Source organism: Sardina pilchardus, chromosome 8 (assembly GCF_963854185.1).
Source record: "Sardina pilchardus chromosome 8, fSarPil1.1, whole genome shotgun sequence".
Lineage (NCBI taxonomy): Eukaryota > Metazoa > Chordata > Actinopteri > Clupeiformes > Clupeidae > Sardina > Sardina pilchardus.
In genome coordinates this window covers 31,914,354-31,938,411 of record NC_085001.1, presented here as the reverse complement: position 1 = coordinate 31,938,411, position 24,058 = coordinate 31,914,354, and the positions used below count along the sequence as shown (strand labels likewise).

The 24,058-nt window shown below is 42.7% G+C and overlaps 1 protein-coding gene across 1 annotated transcript in view; it reads left to right on the top strand.

Annotated features, from left to right (window-relative positions):
* mlxip (MLX interacting protein) overlaps positions 1 to 12,044 on the top strand; it is a 28,759-nt gene extending 16,715 nt beyond the window's left edge. Inside the window, exons 10-17 of the mRNA XM_062543638.1 lie at positions 177 to 283; positions 380 to 497; positions 889 to 998; positions 1,151 to 1,258; positions 2,078 to 2,205; positions 8,416 to 8,539; positions 8,847 to 8,976; positions 9,913 to 12,044. Of these exons, the coding sequence (XP_062399622.1) occupies positions 177 to 283; positions 380 to 497; positions 889 to 998; positions 1,151 to 1,258; positions 2,078 to 2,205; positions 8,416 to 8,539; positions 8,847 to 8,976; positions 9,913 to 10,028 (941 nt within the window). The 3' untranslated portion in view covers positions 10,029 to 12,044. The remainder of the gene's footprint in view (positions 1 to 176; positions 284 to 379; positions 498 to 888; positions 999 to 1,150; positions 1,259 to 2,077; positions 2,206 to 8,415; positions 8,540 to 8,846; positions 8,977 to 9,912) is intronic.
* Positions 12,045 to 24,058: the final 12,014 nt, after the last annotated feature.

The window sequence follows — 24,058 nt, the reverse complement described above, 5'->3', positions numbered from 1 at the left end:
CTGTGAACGTTTCTCTGAGGTCATTTTACTGCTCTTCCGTTGTGTTGTCAGTGGAGTTGGTGTGGAGTGTGGGATTCTGTAACTGAACTGGTAGAGCCAGGTGCCAATTCTACCGATTGGCTCAAAAAGTGACTGTCGTTGATGAATGGTGAGCAGTGGAGTGTGTTGTGTTTCAGCACCGTTCCCAGGGCATACGGGTGCTGTGATTGTCACTCCGTCCACTGTGAAGTGCGACTCGGTCCCCGCTACAGGGGTGGTCCTTGGCTCTCCAAATGTCGCCCGGGTAAGGCACCCAGACACTTCTCTGAGATCTTACCCACGGCCATTTCTCCCCCGTCCACGGTCTTCATCGGCTTCTCCCTGTTTCTCCCTCTTTCAGGGCTCTACTTATCATATTCTTCCTCAGACACAGAAGTCTCCCCAGCCCATAGTGCCTAAGGAGGAGACGGCTGCCTCCACCTCCAACAGCAAAACACCCACTCCGTCGCCCAGCGCTGGTCAGGATGCTCAGCAAACAGAACACACACAGACACACACACGCGTGCAAATGCAGATTTGTAGGAGAAATACAACTCATACTTTGTCCTGACACAAGTACTAGTCATGTTGTCATCTGTAACTGATTTGAGCAATTTCATTGGTTAGAGGTAAATAAATAGTAATTTGTAATGCTCATAATGTTCTCTCAAGAGAGTTTAGGAATAAACCTTCCACACCACTGATGCTGCCTTAAAGGCTAGACAGCATAGGGACGCTACATTGCAAAATCAACCAGTGGCCACATCGCCAGTTAAAGCACTGTAGTGTGACCTGCCTGTGACTGTCCTGCTGTTTAAAGTGCATTTGTTTTGGTGCCTCCTGTGTTCACGTGATCCGTTTGTTTGGCAGGTCTGGAGGGACGCTCGTCTGGGCAGGGGTCTCCATGTGGCTTGGAGCAAGCAGCCAGCCCGCAGTCTCCTCTCAATTCCACTGTGCTACTTAAGAACGAGAACAACCAAGTGTGTGCATTTGTGAGCGTGTATGTGTATGCTGGTGGATGTATGTATTTGTTGACACCACGTTTGTCGTGATGTCTCTGTAATCTTTTGATCTGCTGCTCTTGCTGATGGTTGTATTTATCGGCCCCTGATCTTGTGCATGTGTGTTACAGAGCCGTCGCGTTAATCACATCTCCGCGGAGCAGAAGAGACGCTTCAACATCAATAACGGCTTTAAGACTCTCTGCAGCCTTGTGCCCACACTGAAGTCACAGTCCAACGTAAGCTTTGTTGTCCATTTATAAAGCATTGTGTCACAGATCTAGTGTAGTGGATCAGCAATGTAATTATTGCTGTTGTACAATTCATGGCATGAGCTCATGAGGATTTCTTGTTGAGGTTTAGTGCACAACAGAAGACTAAAGAGAGATATAAAACCTTGCAAATATTACAGGAAGCCAAGTGGTCAGTTTTTTCTGCGTGTTGGAACACAAATGTAATACACTCCGTGTGTGGATAGACTTGTGAAATGATCGAGGTCTAGAGGAAGCCTCTCGGTGCTCTGTTTCCTGTAGGCTGTTAACCCAGCTCAGGCAAGGTCAGGGCCTCTTGTAGAATTCTAGGAAATTCCGCAGCAATTTTCACTAAAACCCCCACGGTGTTGGTCTATTTGCACTCTTACTGTAAGTGTAAACTTTACTCAGTTCCAGTTTACGGAAGAGTGAAGAAGCACAGAGATGACAAATAAAATGTAAATATGTGTGTCTATCCTTTAAAAAAGGATATATTCTATAACTGTTTTATGTATTCTTATTTTGTGGTTCAGGGTGTATGAAACCTTCGGACAATATGGCTAATGATACAAATTTCCATTTGTTTGTATCCAGTCTAAAGGATGAAGAAATGTGTTTGTAGGTCTGTGTAGTTCTACAACAAAGCCTTACATTTAGTGTGTGTGTGTGTGTGTGTGTGTGTGTGTGTGTGTGTGTGTGTGTGTGTGGTGTGTGGTGTGTGGTGTGTGGTGTGTGGTGTGTGGTGTGTGGTGTGTGGTGTGTGGTGTGTGGTGTGTGGTGTGTGGTGTGTGGTGTGTGTGTGTGTAGATCAGTAATGCAGCCACACTCCAGAAGACCGTGGATTACATCGGAAAACTCCAGCAGGAGAGGCAGCACATGCAGGAGGAGAGCCGCAGACTGAAGGAGGAGATTGAGGAGCTCAACGCCTCCATCAGGTAGCCCTCCTCTCACCTGGCGCATGCTCCTGCTGTTAGCCTGCTGCCATGCACCTGTGTGCTTTGACCCCGAGCCAGCCACCAGCCAAATCCCAAACCATTACCCTACCCACTGGGATCGGTGTGATTCCCATCCCCACAGCATTTTTATGTCACGACTACGGTGTACATTTTAGGACATCCTCAGACTCAGGTGTCAGACTCAGAAAAACAACCGTCATCCTCAGACAAAAATATGTCAGCGTCAGAAAAAACTTGTCATCCTCAGACAAAAATATGTCAGCGTCAGAAAAAACTTATCATCCTCAGACTCAGGTGTCAGACTCAGAAAAACAACTGTCATCTTCAGACAAAACTGTCTCAGCGTCAGAAAAAACTTGTCATCCTCAGACAAAACTATGTCAGCGTCAGAAAAACCTTATCATCCTCAGGAAAACCTCTGTCAGAGTCAGACAAAAAAGTCTCGGGTGAAAAGTTGTCAGAGTCAGGTCTCGGAAAAAAAGAGTCAGACAAAAAAGTCTCGGGTGAAAAATTGTCAGAGTCAGGTCTCAGAAAAAATGCTGTCGGAAAAAAAGAGTCAGACAAAAAAGTCTCGGGTGAAAAATTGTCAGAGTCAGGTCTCAGAAAAAATGCTGTCGGAAAAAAAGAGTCAGACAAAAAAGTCTCGGGTGAAAAGTTCTCAGAGTCAGGTCTCAGAAAGAAACTCTGTTACCATGGATACTCCAAACAAACTCAACTGAAGAATCACGTCACGTGAACTAGCTTGCAGAAAACAACTTTGTATTAGGCTATATCTAGGTTCTACGCAGTCTATGATTATATCAGAAACAAGCCTGTAGTTTGCTTGCTGTAGCCTAATTTATTAAACGAAAGAGTTGTTTTCTGCCAGCTAGAAATAGTTCACCTGACGTGGTATTCTTCAGCGGAGTTTGTTTGTAGTAGCCAATATATATATCTATGTGGTAGTAGCCTAACCCAGCTGTTTCTAACTGGTAAAGAAAGCATAGCCTATTTGTGATATAATTCGAAACAGTTGTTTTCTGCAAGTTAGGCTGATTCACTCGTGCAAATCGTATCCAAGATATTTGTTGTTGATGATCTTTGTTAAGTCATGAGGTTGCCATGGATACTAACTCCGCTGAAGAATACCACGTCAGGTGAACTATTTCTAGCTGGCAGAAAACAACTCTTTCGTTTAATAAATTAGGCTACAGCAAGCAAACTACAGGCTTGTTTCTGATATAATCATAGACTGCGTAGAACCTAGATATAGCCTAATACAAAGTTGTTTTCTGCAAGCTAGTTCACGTGACGTGATTCTTCAGTTGAGTTTGTTTGGAGTATCCATGGTAACAGAGTTTCTTTCTGAGACCTGACTCTGAGAACTTTTCACCCGAGACTTTTTTGTCTGACTCTTTTTTTCCGAGACCTGACTCTGACAACTTTTCACCCGAGACTTTTTTGTCTGACTCTGACAGAGGTTTTCCTGAGGATGATAAGGTTTTTCTGACGCTGACATATTTTTGTCTGAGGATGACAAGTTTTTTCTGACGCTGAGACAGTTTTGTCTGAAGATGACGGTTGTTTTTCTGAGTCTGACACCTGAGTCTGAGGATGTCCTAAAATGTACACCGTACACGACGTACGTTTCACTTGCAATGGTTAGCGTAGTACCAAATTGTCTTTGGTAATGGTTAAATTATCCAGATGTAGTGGTAATTGTGTCACATGTAGATAAAACAGATGGAGATTAGGCATCATGTGGAGTAAAGCAGCTCTGACATTACTGGTAGCTGAGTCACTTTTTAGAGTTTCACAGTTTTTAACTGTCCGGTGACTCAAGAAGTCACGTGACGTCTTAAACTCCATTGCTGTGTCATATGTACCACGGTGGTTTAACCTGCTGCTGCATTTTCCCATGATCTCAATTGCTGTGCTTTCAAGGAAATTCACATCACCCACTAGAGGGCGCATCTACTGCATGTTAGTTTAATCTCGTAACTGACATGATTTTAGGAGAGACTAAACCATAGTTTGCAGGATAGCTAAATAGGAGACAGAAAGCCTAGGCTCCATTATAACCAACACACACACACACTGTTGACTAGTCATTTTTGTTTAGTTATTTTCATTAATGTCTACATTTTAAATTATAACAGATACAGTACAACAAGGCTACAAGATAGGAATTGTTTAAATAGGCAAATGCCTACAAATCAGCAAAGTGCAGATTACTTACTAGCAAATTGTGGAGGATCGAACAGAAAACTATAATTTTGCTTACCCTTTGTGGTGTGTTCTGTAGACCAAAGGATAGGCAAGCAAAGTGACTCTTCAGCATGCCAAATGTTCGCTCAATGACCAACGAGTCTTCTTGTGGCTTTCAATTGAGCTGGGCACGGGTTGCTGACCTAAGAACAGGTGTGATGAGGTATTGGCGCCAAGGATAGGCCCAGTCTCCATTAAGGACTCCACGGTATTAGGAACATATTTAGGACTATACTGTAGCTTTAAGCCCCCTCTTCAAATTGAGCCTTGAGGTGGCTGCTGTTCAAAATGCATGCATCATGCACACTGCCGGGCTATCTCGCCACAACATCGCCAATGTGCACGTTGTTATCGCAAACCATTTGACAGTTTAGAGCTGTAGGCTGATATCAGAAACAGTAATATTATAAAAAGAGTGTTATTACTTACTAATATTATTGCATCTGCTCCACTATATGACACATTAAAGTGCATTTCAAAGGCATTAAAGGGATATTCCGCCATTTTTGGAAATAAGCTCATTTTCCACCTCCCCTCGAGCGAAAGAATCGATATTTACCTTTTTCCCGTTCATCCAGCCATTCTGTGAGTCTGGCGATACAACTTTTAGCTTCAGCCTAGCATAGATCATTGAAACGGATTAGACCTGTAGCATCTCGCCTGCTAGCATCATGTTTAAAAGTGACTAAGATTTCCGGTAATTTTCCCATTTAAAACGTGTCTCTTCTCAAGTTAGAGAGTGCAATAAGACCAACTATAAATGAAACCTGGCGTTTTTCTAGGCTGATTTGACATGGAACTACACTCTCATCTGGCGTAATGATCAAGGCAACTTGCAAACTACTGGCACTACTACTACTTGTTGTCTATGGGGACTATTTTCAGATGCTGCGTGATATCACTGTGCCGGCCATGGTACGTTTGCAAGTTGCCTTGATTTCGTAAATGCGATTTAATAAATAGAATATATTCAAATAGGGTGGCAACTGGGGTGGCAAGATATATTTTTACAGGGGCAGCCCAGCCCAGCCCCTCCCCAGAACCGCCACTGCCTGAAATGCGTCCACCATTAACTCATTGGCTGCCAGCCATTTTCAGTGCAGAGCGCTCCATACTGCTAGACGTTTTACAGCATTTTGACTGTTTTTCTAAGATCCACCGAACAGTGGGTTTTATGACTATGTAGACACTAGAGATGCGTGGATGGACTATTATTCTATCCGCAACCGCATATACAACTCATCATCCGTCCGCCATCCATCCGCGTATACGTTTTTTATGTTTTTTTCAGAACCGCACCTGCCCGCCATCCGCTATTTGTTTAAAGGTCTATGGGTGATCCAAGACGCTGATGCGACGCGAGAAAGCTCTTGTTCTAGAAAGATGCAGCTATTTAGTCTAATTAATGGCAATTAGGCTACACGTTATTCTTTATACAAAAAGAAAGAAAGTCCGAATAGAATAACAACAAGCCATTCGCATTACAGGCCAATTAAAGGGTCACTGCACCCTAAAATAGGTTTTTTGAGCTGTTGATTGATTGAAAATACTTATAAGTGGTGAACTGTACTATTACCAGGGTTAATATTGACAAAAATCGTGTTTCTCGACAAAAGTAACATTTCGTCTGATTTTGTATTGGAGATATTGCTCTCTCGCGCATACTACCGTTTGAAAACATGCCATGGCATGTTGGTCCAAAATACTATTGGAATGCTGACGTTGTCCTGCACTTCTAGTCCGACACTACGTCACTGGGTCGTTACAAATTAGGACTGAAACGCCCCAACACCTGCTGCCCTGATTAGCCTACCTGTGATAAGCCATGTCTGCAGCACTCATTTCCAGATTGACACGAAATCACCATGGTTGATTGGTTGCAGCAGTGCTGCACTCTCTCTCCAAATTTCAGAACGTCTCGCCCATTTTGAAAGCCGTTTTCAGAAATGTGAAGTGGGTGGAGTTATGGGGTGAAGTGACTCTTTAACTCTATATGCAGCTTGTCAGGGTGACGACTAGGACGAGCCTGTTCTGAAGACTCCCGTTAATTTTGATTGCACGAGTGCACGTCTTTTCCAGGCAGACAGTGCAATCCATATCAGCAGGCCTTACATACAAGTTATAAACTTCTACTTTCTTATTGCACACTGCAGACGAAAACATAGGCAACTTAATTTAAACTTGTTGTTACCTTTGAGTTTGTCACGCACATTCACTGGTGGCGTTGCCATCTCTGATAGTAAACAAAGCAGGCATGGGCTACCGCCGTTCATTCCGACATACCAGCACTCCGACATTGACGTCCAATTGTCGTAGTGCAGGCATGTCTCATTATGGGAATAAGTCCCACCACTCCGACATTTTTTTCATGGTCGCAGTGGCGGTATTTAACTTTCTTTTCAAACAACGTGCCATTCCGACATGAGGTCATTAATAGGCTATTAATGTCATAACTATATCCAATTGTGTAAAATAATAAAGATTCACATTTAAAATGTCATTGTGAAGACTTCTTGATATGTGTCTGTTGCGTGCGCGACTCGGGGAAGTGAAAGCAGTTCTATAGACATGGCAAGTTATTTTCTCTGTCTCATTATTCGCGGACTAGGTGGAGCTAAATTATTATTTTGCTGTCACTTCGTCTGTTTTATGGCCTAGAAGGTTGTATTTGGTATCTGTGGATAGCTCTAGCTCTCCTCTTTTATCTGACATGCAAGCCATATCTTTTTGACCACGGTTTCACGAGTAAATCAAACGAAAGCGGTAGCCGAAGCTATATGACATTCTTATTTGTTTGTCACTTCGTCTGTTTTTATAACACAAAAGGATCGAGGATCGATGTTTGGTATCAATGGAAAGCTCTGTTTCTCCTGTTTCATTTGATATGCGTGTTATGTCTGCGCGATACCTGGTCCCGGAGTAATTCAAGCGAGAGCAGTGGCTGCGTGGGTGAATGCAGAGCAATATAGATATGATATACTTTGATTTAAATTCATGATTTTATTTTTATTTTCATACTTGATTGTACAGACACGTGTCTAGTCTCGTTGGAAAGCCCCGGTTCTGCTCTTTCATGCAATATAGGTCTCATCTCGCTGTGACTGATAATCACGGAGCAATGTAACAGAGAAGAATGGGTGTGTTTTTTGACGCACTTTGCGTCCGTCGGGCTGGGTCCGTTAAATTGACTTGGAAAAAAATAGGATTTGTAAACTGTCGGAATGGGGGTAGGCTACTAAAATGTGTCGGATTGGCAGCATGTCGAAATAGCAGCATGTCGAGAGGCATGTCTAAATGGAAGCATATCGTAGTGGTGGCATGTAATGTAGCTTATATATTTTTTTTTTCATTTGATCGGTTCAACCGCCACCCGCCCGAATCTAATTAAAATATTATTTTTTGTAAGGTCATCCGCCCGATCCGCGGTTTAACCGCGGAGTCCGCGGCTGTAACCGCTATACGCGCATCTCTAGTAGACACATGAATGAGTAGAAAGAGTAGACTCTTCTTTCACCAGGAAAAAACTAATCATCCAAATTGCACTACTGCCATCTAGCGGTTCAGATTGCTAGTACAGCCTGTATACCAGCCTGAAACTCTGCCAGATCGTTCCCAAGCCCACCCATGAGCCCTCCCCATTGAAAAATGCAATTGACGTATATAGACGTCAATGGCAGACAACGTAAGTGTTTAAATTGACGTTTAAAGACGTCAATGGCAGTGAATGAGTTAAGGTGAGACTGTATCTTCTGGTAAAAACTGGGTTTAGCTGGGAATCAGCTGATCCTGTGTGAGTTGTTACTCTCATTCAACTTCGTGCTCAGCTGCGTGCATGAAAAGCTCTGTTTTAAGGAGTATGGTTTTAAAGCTCCGCACAGCTAGCGCAATGCTAACTGACAGAGCAATCGGCCCACTGTGTGTGTGTGTGTGTGTTGTCATCAGCTTGTGTCAGAAGCAGCTGCCAGACACTGGAGTGTCCCTGACGCAGCACCACTTCAACCACATGAGGGAGAAATATGATGAATACGTCAAGAACCGGACGTTGCAGAACTGGAAGTTCTGGATCGTATCCTTTTCATGTGTGTGTGTCGGGGGCGGGGGAGTGTTGTGTTCTTGAAACATGTGTGCATCAGCACACATGCACACATCCGCAGGCCGGTGCACAGTGGTCAAGCAATGATTACTGTACTGATGTGTACAAGATTGCCACCCTGATCAGAAGAATTTCTGTATGCCGTCACTCCAGCAGTAAGCAATGTAGAGTATAACCCACCCATTTGTATTAATAAGTGTATGTGTCCATTGCCACTTTAGCTCACCAGTTCATAGTAATGACCTTGTGGGCGCTGTGTAACCTTGACCCTTGAGTCCAGTTCAGTGTGATCATTAAGCCGCTGTTTGAGTCTTTTAATGGGAGCGTGTCCACCAAGAGCAAAGAGGAGCTGTGTGAGACAACTCTACAGTGGCTAGACCGCCACTGTGCCCTTCCAGTGCTTCGCCCCAGTGAGTACACACACACACACACACACACACACACACACACACACACACACACACACACACACACACACACAGTCCCTTTCCCACATAACTTCTAGAAGTTACCCGGACATATTTACCCGGGTAGAGGCACGACACGGACGTTTCCCACATGAGCTTTATGTCCGAGTGAGATACGGGTAATTGTGTTCACACTAGACCCGAGTAGGAGCCGCGAGGGGTGGGGCAATGTCAGCACTTGCAGGGGGAGGAAGATGACGCTAAATAAATGCGTTGTTGTGCTGTGTTGCCTGGATGATGCGAACTTACATCAGATCCAAAACATCATGAAACAACAGAAGTAGTTATTTATATTTAGCAACAATGCTAAATAACAGCGACGTTAACTTTTAGCTGTTAATTGCTAACCACTGTAATAAGCAGCTAGTTGCAAGCTAATCGACAACACTTCAAGCTATTCACGTTTGCAAGAATAATCTTGCCTGTCCCGCAACACACACAACAACGTGATTGCAGTTTTGCGTTCCCACATACAGCCACCCGTTTGATATCCGTTTGACATCCGGATGTCTCGCTCATGTGGGAAAGGGACTACACACACACACACACACACACACACACACACACACACACACACACACACACACACAAAAGACCATCGCTAATGTGCAGTGGCTTGAAGGCTCATGAATATACATAGCCATATTCATTCAAACACAATTAGACCGATCTATCAGAAAGGATAATTCTGGACATTCACTGTGCTCTCATGTCCAGTGCTGTTTGGGCAAGCACATAAATAGAATTTCAAGTCAAGCTTACAAGTTAATCTGGACAAGCTATTTATAAAGACTGTTAATGTAAAGTTGGATCAATTCAAATGTGTGGGTTACTCTCTGTCCACCCCTGTCCCTCCCACGCTCCCTGTTCTCCCTGCAGTGGTTCTGGGCACTCTCCGACAGCTGAGCACCACCACCTCCATCATCGGCAACCCCTCCCTCCTGCCAGAGGAAGCCAAGCAGGCCGTCAGCAAGCAACGCGCTGCTGAGCCCTGAGTGTCCTCCCCGGGGTCCCCCGGTCAACCGTCCAGATGAGGACTCAGCCGAGGCTGCAGGGCTGCCGGTTAGGATGCCCGAGGCGCTGGACTTTGCCAGGCAAAGGACTCTTTGATGACCAGCCCTGAGGATTGTGTGGTGTTTTTGTGTTTCCAGTTACCAAAAGAAAGGGAAAAGTCATGTACGCTTTGGAGAGGTGGAGTGAGCGGTGGGATTCAGGTCAGAGGAGGAGCGTGGATGATGGAACATGGAGCTTGAAGACATCTTCAATTCTGTGCTCCGAATCCTTTTGTTACTGAAAGGAAAGTTTGTGACGTTGAGTGCTCCAAAAGGGATCTTTACTCCACTCCTTTGTGAGCTGCTTTTATTTATTTGGCTGTTTTAAGGACACACTACACACACTTCAGGAGATAGGGGTAGGAGAATGCACGGCTGAGTGGTTTGCTCCGCCCTTCCCCCTGAGGTGGAAGCTGGTTCCTCTTTGCACTGTTTGGTTCCTTGTCCCTCCATGTACCTGGTGGTGGGGATGGAGGTGGAGAGCAGAGCAGGCGCTCTTGCGTCAGTCGCCACTCCGGGGCTTCCTAGTGTCCGGTCTTCCACCCGCTTTTCTGAATGGAAACCAAACCTCCATATCTTTCTGGTGTAATCTCTTGCTTCTGGGCGAGATGGGATGTCATGTGCCACAGCAACACTGGGGCATCAGAAGCACAAGCCATATACACTGCTGAGGTGTGTGTCTGTGTCTGTGTCTGTGTCTGTGTCTGTGTCTGTGTCTGTGTCTGTGTCTGTCTGTCTGTGCGTGTCTGTGTGTCTGTGAGTGTGTCTGTGTGTGTGTGTGTCTGGCCTTTGTGTATGACTTGGTAAACTCAAGTCTTCAAGTCACATGCTGTGAATGTGCAAGGAAAGGCCTTAATGATTTGTTTGCTGGTTGTTTTTTCTTCCTCCTGCTCAGGGACACTGTCACAGATCACGCCATCACACAGGAAATTGACTTGCATAACCTCGCCTCACAGGAAATCTCTGCACATGGCTCTAGTGTGTGGCTGTGAGCAGTAACCCATTCACCACCCCAGCTTAATGTACCATCAGTATTGGTTTAGGCAGACCACTCACTTTCAGCTCACTCTGAGCAAACCTTTCAAAACAAAGCTCAGGCATGCAAGTTAAACATGTAAATTGTACATATGTGCGGAAAAGCAACGACTAATGTTTGAATTGTGTTTTCAGCTCGGTTTCACCTCTGGTAACCAAGCAATCAGTCTTATTTCAAAGTACAGTTCCTCTACCAAAGTTGTGGTCTAACTGAGGCGTGGACATCAGAGAATTATTGAACTTCAGAAAAGATTGTGTGTGTGTGTGTGTGTGTGTGTGTGTGTGTTCTGTTTGACTGTGCACATGTGAATGCAACTCAATGACAATTTTGGTTTATTGCCGTGTGTAAAGTCATTGCTCTGGGATTTACTGACTGCCCTCAAACCGAGATGATCTGATCTGAGGCATCTGCAGCAAGCATATCAGGCCTGTTGGGTATTAAGAAACCGCAAGAGGCTCCCCTCACTAGCCCTCTCCTGCTCTGTTTGTGTCCGGGGGACGAGTAGGCAATGAAGTAAGTCAACTGGTACTTGGTACTTGCTAATATGAACAAAACATCAATACTGCTCTGCATGATCTCAACAGCAGAACACATAATCATTTTGCTTTGACTCCTTTTCCTTTCTTTTTTTTAATTATGAATAAGTCCAATTGCTTACGTTTTGGATGGTATCATGTTTTGTCACTCGTGAGAAGCTCTTAAGTTTGCCCAGGAAGAAAAGCCCTGCATTTTATCTTTGGTTTGTTTTGGATGGAATGTGTAATGCAAAGACTGTTGAATTTACAGAGGCTGGAACTAAATTACAGTATTGTACATAATATTGTTTTGTCATGATTTGTTTCTGTCAAGTAAAGGAATGCCTTTTTGTAACAATCTGGTCTTTTTTTTTATTCTGACAATAAAGTGGTAGTACCTTAAAGTTATTGATAATTCAGTTTAGTAATTCAGTAATTAAATGATAGAATCAGTTAGTCATAGAATTAGTATTTCTAACATCCATATGTCAACTTGACAGATTTCCTAAGGGACGATGGATGACCCGTTTGCTTAACAGATATTAATGCACAACCGTGCAAAAGTGATGAAGCCTCAGTGTGATGATGGTTCTGATAATCTGCCCCCCTGGATAGCAAAACATTGGATTTCCAAATTCGGATCTTTTTGATCTAGATGAAATGTTTTGAAAAACCGGGCCGTGAACCCCAAACTGAGTGTCAGAATGGGAAAGACAAGTGATCTAAGCAACTTTTAGTGTGGCATGGTTCTTGGTACCAGACGGGCTGGTCTGAATATTTCACAATCTGCTCAGTTACTGGGGTTTTCACACACAATCATATCTACGGTTCCCAAAGAATGGTCTGAAAAAGGAAAACACCCAGTATGTGGCAGTCCTGTGGGCGAAAATGCCTTGTTGATGCTAGAGCCAGAGGTCAGAGGAGAATGGGTCAACTGATCCAAGCTGATAGAAGATCAACTTTGACTCGTTACACTCATTATACCTCGGTTCTACCCATTCATTACAACCAAGGTATGCGGCAAAGCATTTGTGAAACCACAACTTGTACAACCTTGAGGTGGATGGGCTCCACCAGCAGAAGACCCCACCGGGTACCACTCCACTAAAAGTAGGAAAATGCAGCAAACATTGGTACACTTTTCATTACTGAGATTGAATCTCAAACACTCAATTCTCCTTCTCATATAAGATTTCCAGAAAGATTTCCCATTCTTCAGAGACAGCTGGTGTCTGCTGGGGGGGGGGGGGGGTTGCTCTATCTTTGTCTTTAAAATACCTTAGGTGCTCTATCGGATTCAAATGTTCCAATCAATGATCAAGGCAGCACATTATCGTCTCTCTATTTAACAGTCTGATTACTGACTAGAATGGCTCCGGGTCAAAGGTCATCGATTAATCTGCATTATTTTTTTTCTCAAATAAATGAATCTAAATTAATCAGTTATTTTGACGGCCCTAGTTTTTATGGCCCAAGTTGGCCAAGATTTTTTTTTGTGGCAGTTAATTACAGTGCATGAAAACGCACTGTTCTGCCTCTGGCAATTATAGTTATAGTTATGCAGTTTTTGACAGCCTTACTTAGCCTACAACAAGATAGTCCGAAATTATACAATTACTGCAATTAAAAAATGCCTATTAATTGTCATTTTTGATTTTTTTTCTCCAACATAACAATTAATTAACCTATTAATATTAATAATTATCGGCCCTAAAATTCCATATCGGTGCATCTCTAAACTATGCCCATCTTACCTTCCTCAGGCAAATGTGTAAATATTGCATCTATTCAACTGTTATAATGTTAATTGCATTGACATGGCTATCTTATGTTTTCTCAGCTTGCAATTGTCAATCAAAATGCTATTAATTTTCCATAGTTGCACCTTTACACCAGTATTAAGGTGTACATAATAATGTTAGAACATAACATAGAATTCCCACATGCTATATTATAGCCTACTACAGTTTACTGATTGGTAGCATTCTGCTAATCAACATTTGATTGCAATGATAATGAAATTGAAATAATTACCAATATATTAATAAATATTAATTTGCATATCAGGAAAAAGTACATTGTACAGTATGTATCTTTAGGTTTTTCATTTATTTAATTATATTTTACTCTTGAAATCATGTGTTTATTATTAGACTGGTGTCACATAGGGCCTACTCCTGTTCTCAGATGCGCTGTTGAGGTTTCTCAGTCCTAAAGGCAAATCTTCCTGTCACCTCCACCTCAGCAGCACAACCTAGCAGTGATGCAGCAGCATCAAGCAGACCTTCTGTTGCTCCAATATACCCGGCTGACTGTATTTGTTACTCGAATTCTTTCTATTTTCAATGTGCAATTACTTAATTAACATAAAAGAAAATTCAAGACATCTATTCAGTGTCTTGACTCTTGGGAGTATGTACACTAGCAGTGGAATTTACTGCGATGCAAGGGGGCGCCACCTAAAATCTTGTCTAGTAGGTGCCAAATTGGTTAAGGCCTTGACCTATTTTTTACAGTCTATGGCCTTGACTGGCAAAGTATGAGAGACAGCAAGTGTGTGTGTGTGTGTGTGTGTGTGTGTGTGTGTGTGTGTGTGTGTGTGTGTGTGTGTGTGTGTGTGTTGCGTAGGGTAGTGGGCCTATTTCAAAGAAAGTCCAGGGCCAGTCCCAGTCTGTCCCCACATAACACAACATTGAATTAAATGTAATAACTATATACGCCGTGTTAAATATTTGTGTTTTTGAAGCTGCTTAAACTTGTGGCATTGGGGTGAACAATCTTAGAAGGTGATGAGACAGGATGCGCTTTGGCACTTTGAAACACAAGGCGCACTTTGTTTTCATAAGAATGTGGAGTTGGAGTGTAACTTTTTAAATGCAGCAGGCGCAAAAAAACATGAGGCGCTCAGGTCACATAAGCAGCACACCAACGCTTACTGCCAAAATGAAACAAATTAACAAAAATGCGCTGTGGTTGCTTCATGTCATTTATTTAACAGGAAAACAAATATTCAACAATGGAATCCACCCGTGGACAGCCAATGGACAGCCGGCCGTGGACAATGAGCTTAAGGTAAAATAAATATATAAATATATTATAAATACTAAGGATATAACAACAAACTTCACAAGTCAGTGATTCCACGGGATGGCTCAGTGCCCTGTGTTGTGGCAGGTAAAGGGAATGTTGTTCATCCACAGGTCATAGAGTCGTAGCAGATTGTGCACTTCAATCAGTTGCCACATGAATTTGTCTTTGACGGAGTACTTGCAGTCTGGAATCTTCGTCATTAGGGAATGTGTGCGTTGGTGCAGTCTCCTCAAGCCAACATTCAGTTTATGATCAAAATCCAGCTGAGTCACATTCAGTGTGGTCAAACAGTATATTTTGCCCAAGATTTCACAGGTCAGATTAGAATCGTTAATGGGTGCTTCGAGACCTCGGAGCTCGGGCTCGCTGGGGCTAGGTAGACTCTCAGGACTGTCTACCTCCTAGAATGAAAAGATAAGTCAGTAATCAGAGTTGAGGTTGGGTATAAGAGCATTTTTACTTTGTGGCACTATTGAGAGATTTAGTCTGTGGCTGAGAAGGCTAAGTTGAGTTTTGAGTTAAATTTTGGTAATTTTCTAATTATTTAAAATAACAATTGATGGTCAAATTTGGAATAGAAACATTTTGATTTATATAGAAGAATCCCCAGAAGAAGGGTTCTTTGCCCACCTATTTGATATTGTTTTACATATTTGTGTCTGATGTCTGTCTTTGATGGCAGCCAACCATCAATCACACATCCTTGCATTACGTGTTTGTTTTAAACTTTTTGAGAGAGATATTACTTACCAGTAAGTGGAGTAACTTTTTTAAGTCATTCCTAATACTATTGTGTACTATTCTTGTTTCTCTTTGCTTAGGAACAGGTTTTGTCATTATGAGAAGGGTTTGAAGCCCCACCAGGAACAGGACTGCAAAGACAGAACGCACCATGTTAGTAACAAAGCCAAGCAACTCTATTATACAGTCCCAACACCAGTTCACCACACCAATTCGAAATGCAAGGAATGTCCCACAGCTTATAGCACACATGTGGTTCAGTTTTGTTTGCACTTGCAACCCATAGCGACTGTAAAAAGCCCTTTCCGCCGCTTAACAACTTCAGTTGATTTTACAGATTAAGCCTAATAGCAGGTGGCTTGCTAAGGGCCATTCCTTTCTTAACTGTTCTAAAACAGAGTAGGTTACTTACCAAGAGTCCAAATGTTGTTGCGGGAGGTTGCCATATGGAGGACAGAAGGTGACTTGGATGATGATGATTAGTAAGGATGTTCATGGCCCTATATAAAGGGATTTGTTGTGTAAGGGGATGCTGTCTGATCTGATCTTGAGATACGCAAACACGTAAACAGCTGATTAACAGATGATGTAGTGATGATTAATAATTTTACGAGTAGCACATCTTTTTTTTCAGGCTGGGTAATTCCAGCCTGACTTGCCTGCGATTTGGATTTCGCCCTGCAGCTCAGGCTGGAAACCTGCACATCTATCTCTCCTGCTTCCTGTGTCCCCCAAAACAATTGCACAACCTTATTCCACCCATAGTGTTCTGTTTTTGTATATCATTTCTATCTATTTACTTCTAGTATTTGCAGCTACCTGTGGAATTGGTAACTCGAGTGATAGACAGAGCTCTAGCCTAGGGTGTGGCTCAGGGACTCTATAGCGCCACCTAGAGCGTTTTCTGTTGTGGTTGACACATACATTCACGGAAATGGCCCAGATTTGGTGAGCATATGTGTTGTATGAATCTGAACAAGTTGTACATTTAAACTATATAGTGAATCTTAGAAGAATTTAAGTTATGATTATGATTATTACACTTCTCCTAGACGGTTTATCAAAATCATGTCATTTAAGCACTAAAATGGTCTTGAGGGGTTGCCTGAGAGGAATCAAATTTGACAGCTGAAAAAACACAAGAGGTTTAAGCCACGTTGATTCTAAACAAAACCTGAACTCAATCTAAATATAGTCCCCCATACAAGTTGTCAGGAGTTTTCGTAGGCCTATGGCAATGAGGAACTGTTCTTATTCAGCGATGCTCCAATGTATCCTCAGAACGCGGCACCGGGCTACCTCCATCGGCCGCTTGGTGCCCTGCGTCTCCGCCACCAAAGTGTCGCTCGGCAAACTCCTGTGCCGTTCTTGCATCGGTAAACACAGTCTCTGTATCATTAAATGTCACTCTCAACTTCGCTGGGTAAAGCATTCCGTATCGGACTCCTGATTGATGTCGAAGCATCTCCCTGACTTTATTAAATGCAGCTCTGCGCTTTGCCACTTCAGGAGTGAAATCTGGGAAAATGCGGATTTTCTGCCCGTCGTAGGAGAGGTCTTTCAATCCGCAGATCGTTTGAGGACTGCTGTTACATCGTGGAAGTAGTGGAGTCTCCCTATCAGTGAGCGAGGTGGTTCCCCATCACCCGGCCGTTTTCGCAAAGCCCTGTGCGCACGATCGACTAGTGGATCATTTTCCAAGGACAACGCTTCTTTCAGGAGTTTTGACACAAAAGTTCCCGTCACCATGCCCCTTTCTGTACCTTCCTTCAAGCCTGCAATCCTCACATTCTGTCTTCTGGATCGCCCCTCGAGATCTGAACATTTATCAGCCAGATGATTAACTTCTGTAGACAATCGTTTCACCTCAGACTGGAGGTTGGCTAGTATCTGAAGTTTGCGAAGCCGCATGTTCCAGATCGGCGATAGTTGAGCTATGTTGAGCATTTGTGATTTGCAGAGCTGAAACGGCAGACTGAGTCTCGGATTTAAGCGCAGAAAGTTCTCCCCTGATAGTAGAGGCAACCTCTGCAATGCGAGTGTCAATAGTCTGACATATCTCCACTTTGGTGGCTTGTAAGTCAGAACGTAGTGAACTGATGGCCTCCAGAATTGGGCTATCCACTATCCACTTCTTAGTAGACTTCGTTTGCGTCCTTGAGGCTGACTTCATCTTGATTCCAATTAGTGAATATTATGTCCTAGGTGTTATTAACAGCTTATACAACACTTGTTTGAAATATATGTCAAATTAGATCAATTTGAACCGAACATTTGCGGGAGCTATTGGGGAAAGTGACCTACCAGCTCATTGCTCACTAGCGCCCCCGTCTCAAAAGTTGAACAGATTTCAACTTTGAGCGCTCTGAGCGCTGCGGTAAAAAACGTCAGCCGAGAGCTTTTTTCCGCCGAGGGCGCTCAGCGCTATGAACGCTGGGCTACATAGACTTTATATTGAAAATTGTCGCCCTCTGCGCAAAAAACGAGTTTGGTGGACACAGCACCTAAGGCATATTTCTTGCAATTCCCTGTGGTACAATGCGGCGGGCTTCAGAAACTTCGAGAGCAGCTCGCAGATGAAACCCCTCATCTAAAAATTAGAGGTGCACCGATATGGAATTTTAGGGCCGATAACGATAACCGATATTTATCGGTTTGTTATGGCCGATACTGATACAATAATCGATATTTCTGTTGGAGAAAAAAAATCAAAAATGAAAAGGGGACAACATTTAATAGGCATTATTTATTTTTATTGCAGTAATTGTATACCACCAATGACGGACATAACTCATAATAGTCTTCAGTGGTACAGCAGTCAACAACAGCAATAGCCTGCTGCATGGGCCTATGTGTGGCTCCTTTAAGTGAACGTGACATCATTGAGGTGCGAGTAAAGGCTGGCTTACATTGTACGATTTTGGTCTGTTTTAACAGTCGGCGACTACATTTCCAAAATCGAAATCATGGGAGTTGTAATGGAATCGCGGCGCACTCCCGTCAACGAAATTGTTTAGTGTAAGGTGCCAATCTTAGCGGTTAGTCCGTCGGAGTCAGTCTTTTTCTAGTTTTGCCGTTACGACAATATCAATCGGAAGTCTTTTCAGTCGTGGCTCATGCAAATAGTGACGTGAACATTAAAAACCAATAGTGACCTCGCTCCAACACGAAACAGGAAGGGGCAAACTAGGCGACAGCTGTAGCTTATATGATTATTTGTTATTTCATTTCTTATAAATGATTAGTCTAATTATTCTACGTGACAGAACAGCTAGCCAATCTGTTAGGGATGTCACACATGAAACAATGCTGCAGAAACGCGTAATGACTTTGATATGAGTAGGCTATCATATGAGTTCCTGTTGATGATGACGTAGCCTAGTGCACGATGGAAATAATTTGAAGGAATTTAGTAGCAGTCTTGTAAATAGTGACCCACAGTCTTTGCAAAATCCTAATATGAGATTGGCCTGTGACTAGAATCTCAATGAATTGTCTTTAGATGTGAGAGGGTCTGAGACTGTAGTCTTTCAAACATCTTTTCCAAATCTTTGCAAAGCCTGTCAATGTAAGGTAGGCTTAAGGCCATCGCCCACCAGAAGCGTACGCGGCGCGCCGCGCCACGAAAAAACTTAGAATTCCATTGTTTTCAATGGAGCATCGCCCACTGGAAACGTCTGCCGCACAGCAGCCGCACAGAGATAGAAAACTATTCTAAAATCCTGCGCGGCAAGCCCAGACCGCCGAACACCGCTGAACGCCGTTTCTGGTGGGCGTTGGGCTTTAAAGGGACACTGCATGAATCATTCTCATATGCAGTAAAGACTCGACGCAGATAAATGGCTAGAAGTTGTGAAAAAGCTAGAGACCAAATCAGAGTTTTGTGGGAAACTTATGTATAGCTTTAGCAACGGTTAATTAACCCTTATGGTCTTCGGGTCTGTGGGACCCGTTTTCAGTTTTCATCTTAAGAAAAGTGATACAAATAATTATTCATTGGCCTTGGCTCATTTTGTGTGAGGAACATAATTCAGAAAAAAAAGTAATCGAACTCCCCCTGCATATTTCTATTACATACAGGGTCTTCGTGGGTCTACTGGACCCAGGGCTATAATGTGTGGAAATCATAGGTCCTGTGTTACCTCATTTGCCCTTTAAGGTTTCTGGGCCTGTGTATGTGTGTGGGTGTGTGTGTGTGTGTGTGTGTGTGTGTGTGTGTGAGAGAGAGAGAGAGAGTGAGTGAGTGAGGGAGAGAGAGAGAGGGAGAGAGAGAGTAAAGCAGGTGAATGGGCCCTTGGTGTGAGCCACCAGTGCATTTCCTGCACAAGGTTGCAACATTGTTACAAAATTCTCAGTTCAGACTGCCTTAGAATTGACCTGGAAGATACAGGGGGATTTGAAGATGCAGAGGAAGAAGTTTCAGAATCTGAGGATCATGGCAGATGTAGTGAGAAAGTTCAATTTCTAATAAATAATGCACTATAGTTCTGGAAAAACATCCTTCATTTGTACTTTAGTTGATAATTGTCCAGTTATGGCTGTTTTATGATGCATTTCCTTATTTTGTTGCATTTGAGCAACAAAAGCGAGTAGCACTTCTGTGCATAACCATGTGATTTAACAAAGGTAAAGGCAACAAATGTAACAAATGTTGTTTATATGACTTGCAAATGGGTTGAAGTAAACATCTGCTGAGTATTTTAACAAAAAAAGGTTTCAATATATTGAATTAAAGACCCAAAAATGCCATGGGTCTACCAGACCCAGCAGGACCCCCTGTGTAACCAAAAAACGAAGACCTTATAAGGGTTAAATGAAACTGCAACTCCTTGGACTGTATCTTGTTGTAGGCTAATTGATCACAGATGTGCCACTTCTAGTATTTGCTCGAGACGAACCGCAAAAAAAGACAAATTAGCGGAGTGCTGTCCAGTGTAAAAGTAGGTTCCCTTCTGTTGCGCACAACCTGCAGTGCTGCAGCGGTAATATTAGCCTACAAAACCCAACCGAACGAAATGCAAATAGCCTATACTACTTAGAAATACTTATCTACTGATTTGTCCCTCCAAATATTTTGTTTGTCTCCCCGACTAGCGCGGTGGTAAAGTGCAGACACACCAGCAAAACAATTCGCTCTGAGTAGGCTGAGCTTCGCTCTCTGCTTAGGTTAAAATGAAGATCGTTCAGGAGAGGATTTTGGGCTGCATTCAACGCAGATCTTGTTAGAATGGTGAAATACATCCACACAGCTGACATTATTTTGAGGAAGAAATAGGCAACCAAGCTAGCATGCAGCCAGACATGTAGTTGGGAAATTAGGGCTTTAAAAAGTATCGGCGCAAATTATCGGCCAAAATTCTGTTATCCGGGCCGATGATAATATTTACAGTGCATGAAAATGCACTGTACTGTTATTCCAAGTCTTCTTATTACAGTGCATGAAAATGCACTGTACTGTTATTCCAAGTCTTCTTATTATTACAGTGCATGAAAATGCACTGTACTGTTCTTCCTCGGTCTTCTTCTTCTTATTACAGTGCATGAAAATGCACTGTACTGTTCTTCCTCGGTCTTCTTCTTCTTCTTCTTCTTCTTCTTCTTCTTCTTATTCTTCTTCTAACGCACGCAATTCAGCTTCAACCGCTTAACGTAGAAACTCCATTCAAATTTTGACGCGTAGGTCTTACTTACGCGATGTGGGCTTTGTATTTTTCAACTTTGTAACTTTTATACTTTTTAAACTATTAGTTAAAAACTATTACAATTTCCCCCATAGACTTAACATTGCTCATTATGACATCACGGCAGCAATTAGAATGTTACCCCAGCTGGTCAGCCACCTGGGCACCAACTGTCAGTTTCTCTCAGGCTTTACAATCTCTCTGAAGACTTCTGTTCTGTTCCCCCGTATCCTCTGCGCACAACAGTATCAAAATAAGTCATCCTAATTCCATTCAACTTTATATCCATTCATCTTCTTCAAACCATTCACTCATCCACCCATTCTAAACAGTCTGCCTATCAACATCAATTAGACGCTCTACATTCAACTTTTAAACAATCTAGGCTACTCTGTCTCAGGCTGACTAGCCCATAGACTGTATATATAGACCTGGACAGTGTGTCGTCCGTTGGAATTGAAGCAACCGCTAGTCCAGAGCCCCCTGGTGGCTGGCTGCAGTACAATTCGTAGCTCCGCCCATCCCCATGTATTTCAATGGCCAAGTAGCCAACTTTCCGTGTCACTTTTCTCACCTAAAACTAATGTTATATTTACAACATGTTATTCGAAAAAATAGTTTTCAATGTGCTTCAATACACACCATTTTTCTTTTCTCTGTGAAATTTTTTTTTTTTTAAGTTATTTTAACAAATCTAAAACGGGCGTTGATTGACAGTGCGTGACCGCAGCGTCAGCCGCTTGCAGCCGTTCAGTCCGTGGAGTAGCTGTAGGCTCGGCTGTGGTGGTGTTCGTTCGTCAGGCAACTTATCATATTTGTTTTATTTGCTGTTATTACACTTTATACATTGACAGTCATGTCGTGCTGTGCTGTTGGTTGTACTAACGGGCCATCCCAGAGAAGCTCTGTGCAGTTTTTTTTCGGTAAGTGAATATTAACTTAATATTAGCTTGCTAACTTACAGTATGTAGGCTATGAAGTCTTCTAGGGATCGCTTAGCCGTTTACTTTAGCAAGGTAATTTAATTTCACAGTCATCTGTGTCAGACATCCTTAAAAGGATTAGGTACAAGAATGGTTGTAGTTATTAGTATATCAATGTGTCTGATTGTGCCAGGAATAGCGGTCCAGTTAGCTGACGTTAGGTTACCGGGTAGCTACATTACATTACGTTACCAGGTATTTATCTTAGCCTTGTTGTCAGTTTAGCTGCTCGTTTATTTAACAATGTTGTGATAGTTCTTAGACGAAGCCGTGTAGCAGCTACGTGGTGTATTGCAAACTTTAACATGAATAGTTCTTGGTTATATTTAATGAGATCAAATATGTTAACACTAGCCTATGTAATGACCCTATGGTTATGACAGCCGTTTTTCCGATGAAGGCTGTCTAACTTAGCTAACTTTATGCTACCGAGTTAATGTAGCTGTGCTACCTCGGCATTCAGCGATTCCGTAGCTACGTTTCTTGAACTTATTCTCGATGTCAGGTTCCTACGTCACAGTCCTCCGCCATATTGGAATTGGGGAAAGAACATCGTCTCCGCCATAGGAACCCATGCAATTTAGCGTCAAAAGGTAGTAGTCAAACTTTTAATTAACGTGTCATTTTTTAACTTTGAGTCATTATCTGGAGAGACTAAGGCCTGATATATACACAAATCGATGTCAGGTTCATGGCCGCAGCCAAATTGAAATGGGGGAAACAAAACATCTCCGCCGTGCAGCACCATAGGAACCCATTCATTTTTTAGTGAAGATCCACCGGTCTTCACGTACCTCGTACGGGCATCTCGTATAATTCAAACCTACCTAATTCGATTTGTGTATATATCAGGCCTTAGTCTCTCCAGCTAATGACTCAAATTATAAAAATGACACGTTAATTAAAAGTTTGACTACTACCTTTTGACGCTAAATTGCATGGGTTCCTATGGCGGAGACGATGTTCTTTCCCCAATTCCAATATGGCGGAGGACTGTGACGTAGGAACCTGACATCGAGAATAGCCTAGTAGTAGTCAAATGAATGTCATACAACGACTGACTGAATTAATAAATGTGAACGGATTAACCAGCAGCCTCGCCAGACATCAAAGCATGGCATTACAGCCCCAGTCATCCGCAGCCCGTAGGCATTATGAGTTAAATGTTTTTGGCCTTTGTATACAGAATGTCAGGCATATGTAGTGGTTGTAATACATACACTATGCCCCTTCACAACCGCTTGACATATGAATGTTTTTTTTTTTTTTTTTTTACAGTTTTCCTTTAGGTGTGCAGCATGCAGACAGACTGAGACGATGGCTGGTGAACATAAGACGACAAGACTGGGAGCCCAGCAAGTCATCTCATCTCTGTAGTCTTCATTTTGAAGACCATGAATTCACCATTTATACCTATGTAAGCCAATCATTTTCCTGACCAACACTGTGTGGTGATGTAAATTCCAACTCAACACATTTCATGAATACCCAATTCATTATGTTAAGGGGAATCGTCTGACTTGCACTGCAGTACCAACTGTGTTCTCCCTTCCTGACCACCTGGTGAAGAGACCTGCTAGTAGAAAGGCAAGTGGTTATTTTCTTATCCTTTCTTTGTCAAGTGCTGCAAATGAGAAGGAATGTGAAATGGTGGCTGCTAATACATCAGATCAAAATGTGGCTTGTCAGTAGTGAGCAGTTACATTTTTGTGTCACCCAAGACATTAAAACGAAAGAATGATGTCATGGTTGAGATTGTGGAGAAATATTAAAAGAGGATGAGAAAGTAAGACGTGTAAAGTAAGTTTCATGGCATAACACAAACTTAGAACTTTTTAAATATGTTGTCTGTAATGCTATACAACTGTAATACCTCCTGGAAGTTTTGATTTTATTTATGTTTTTTCACATGGCGGTGGTGGTGCAG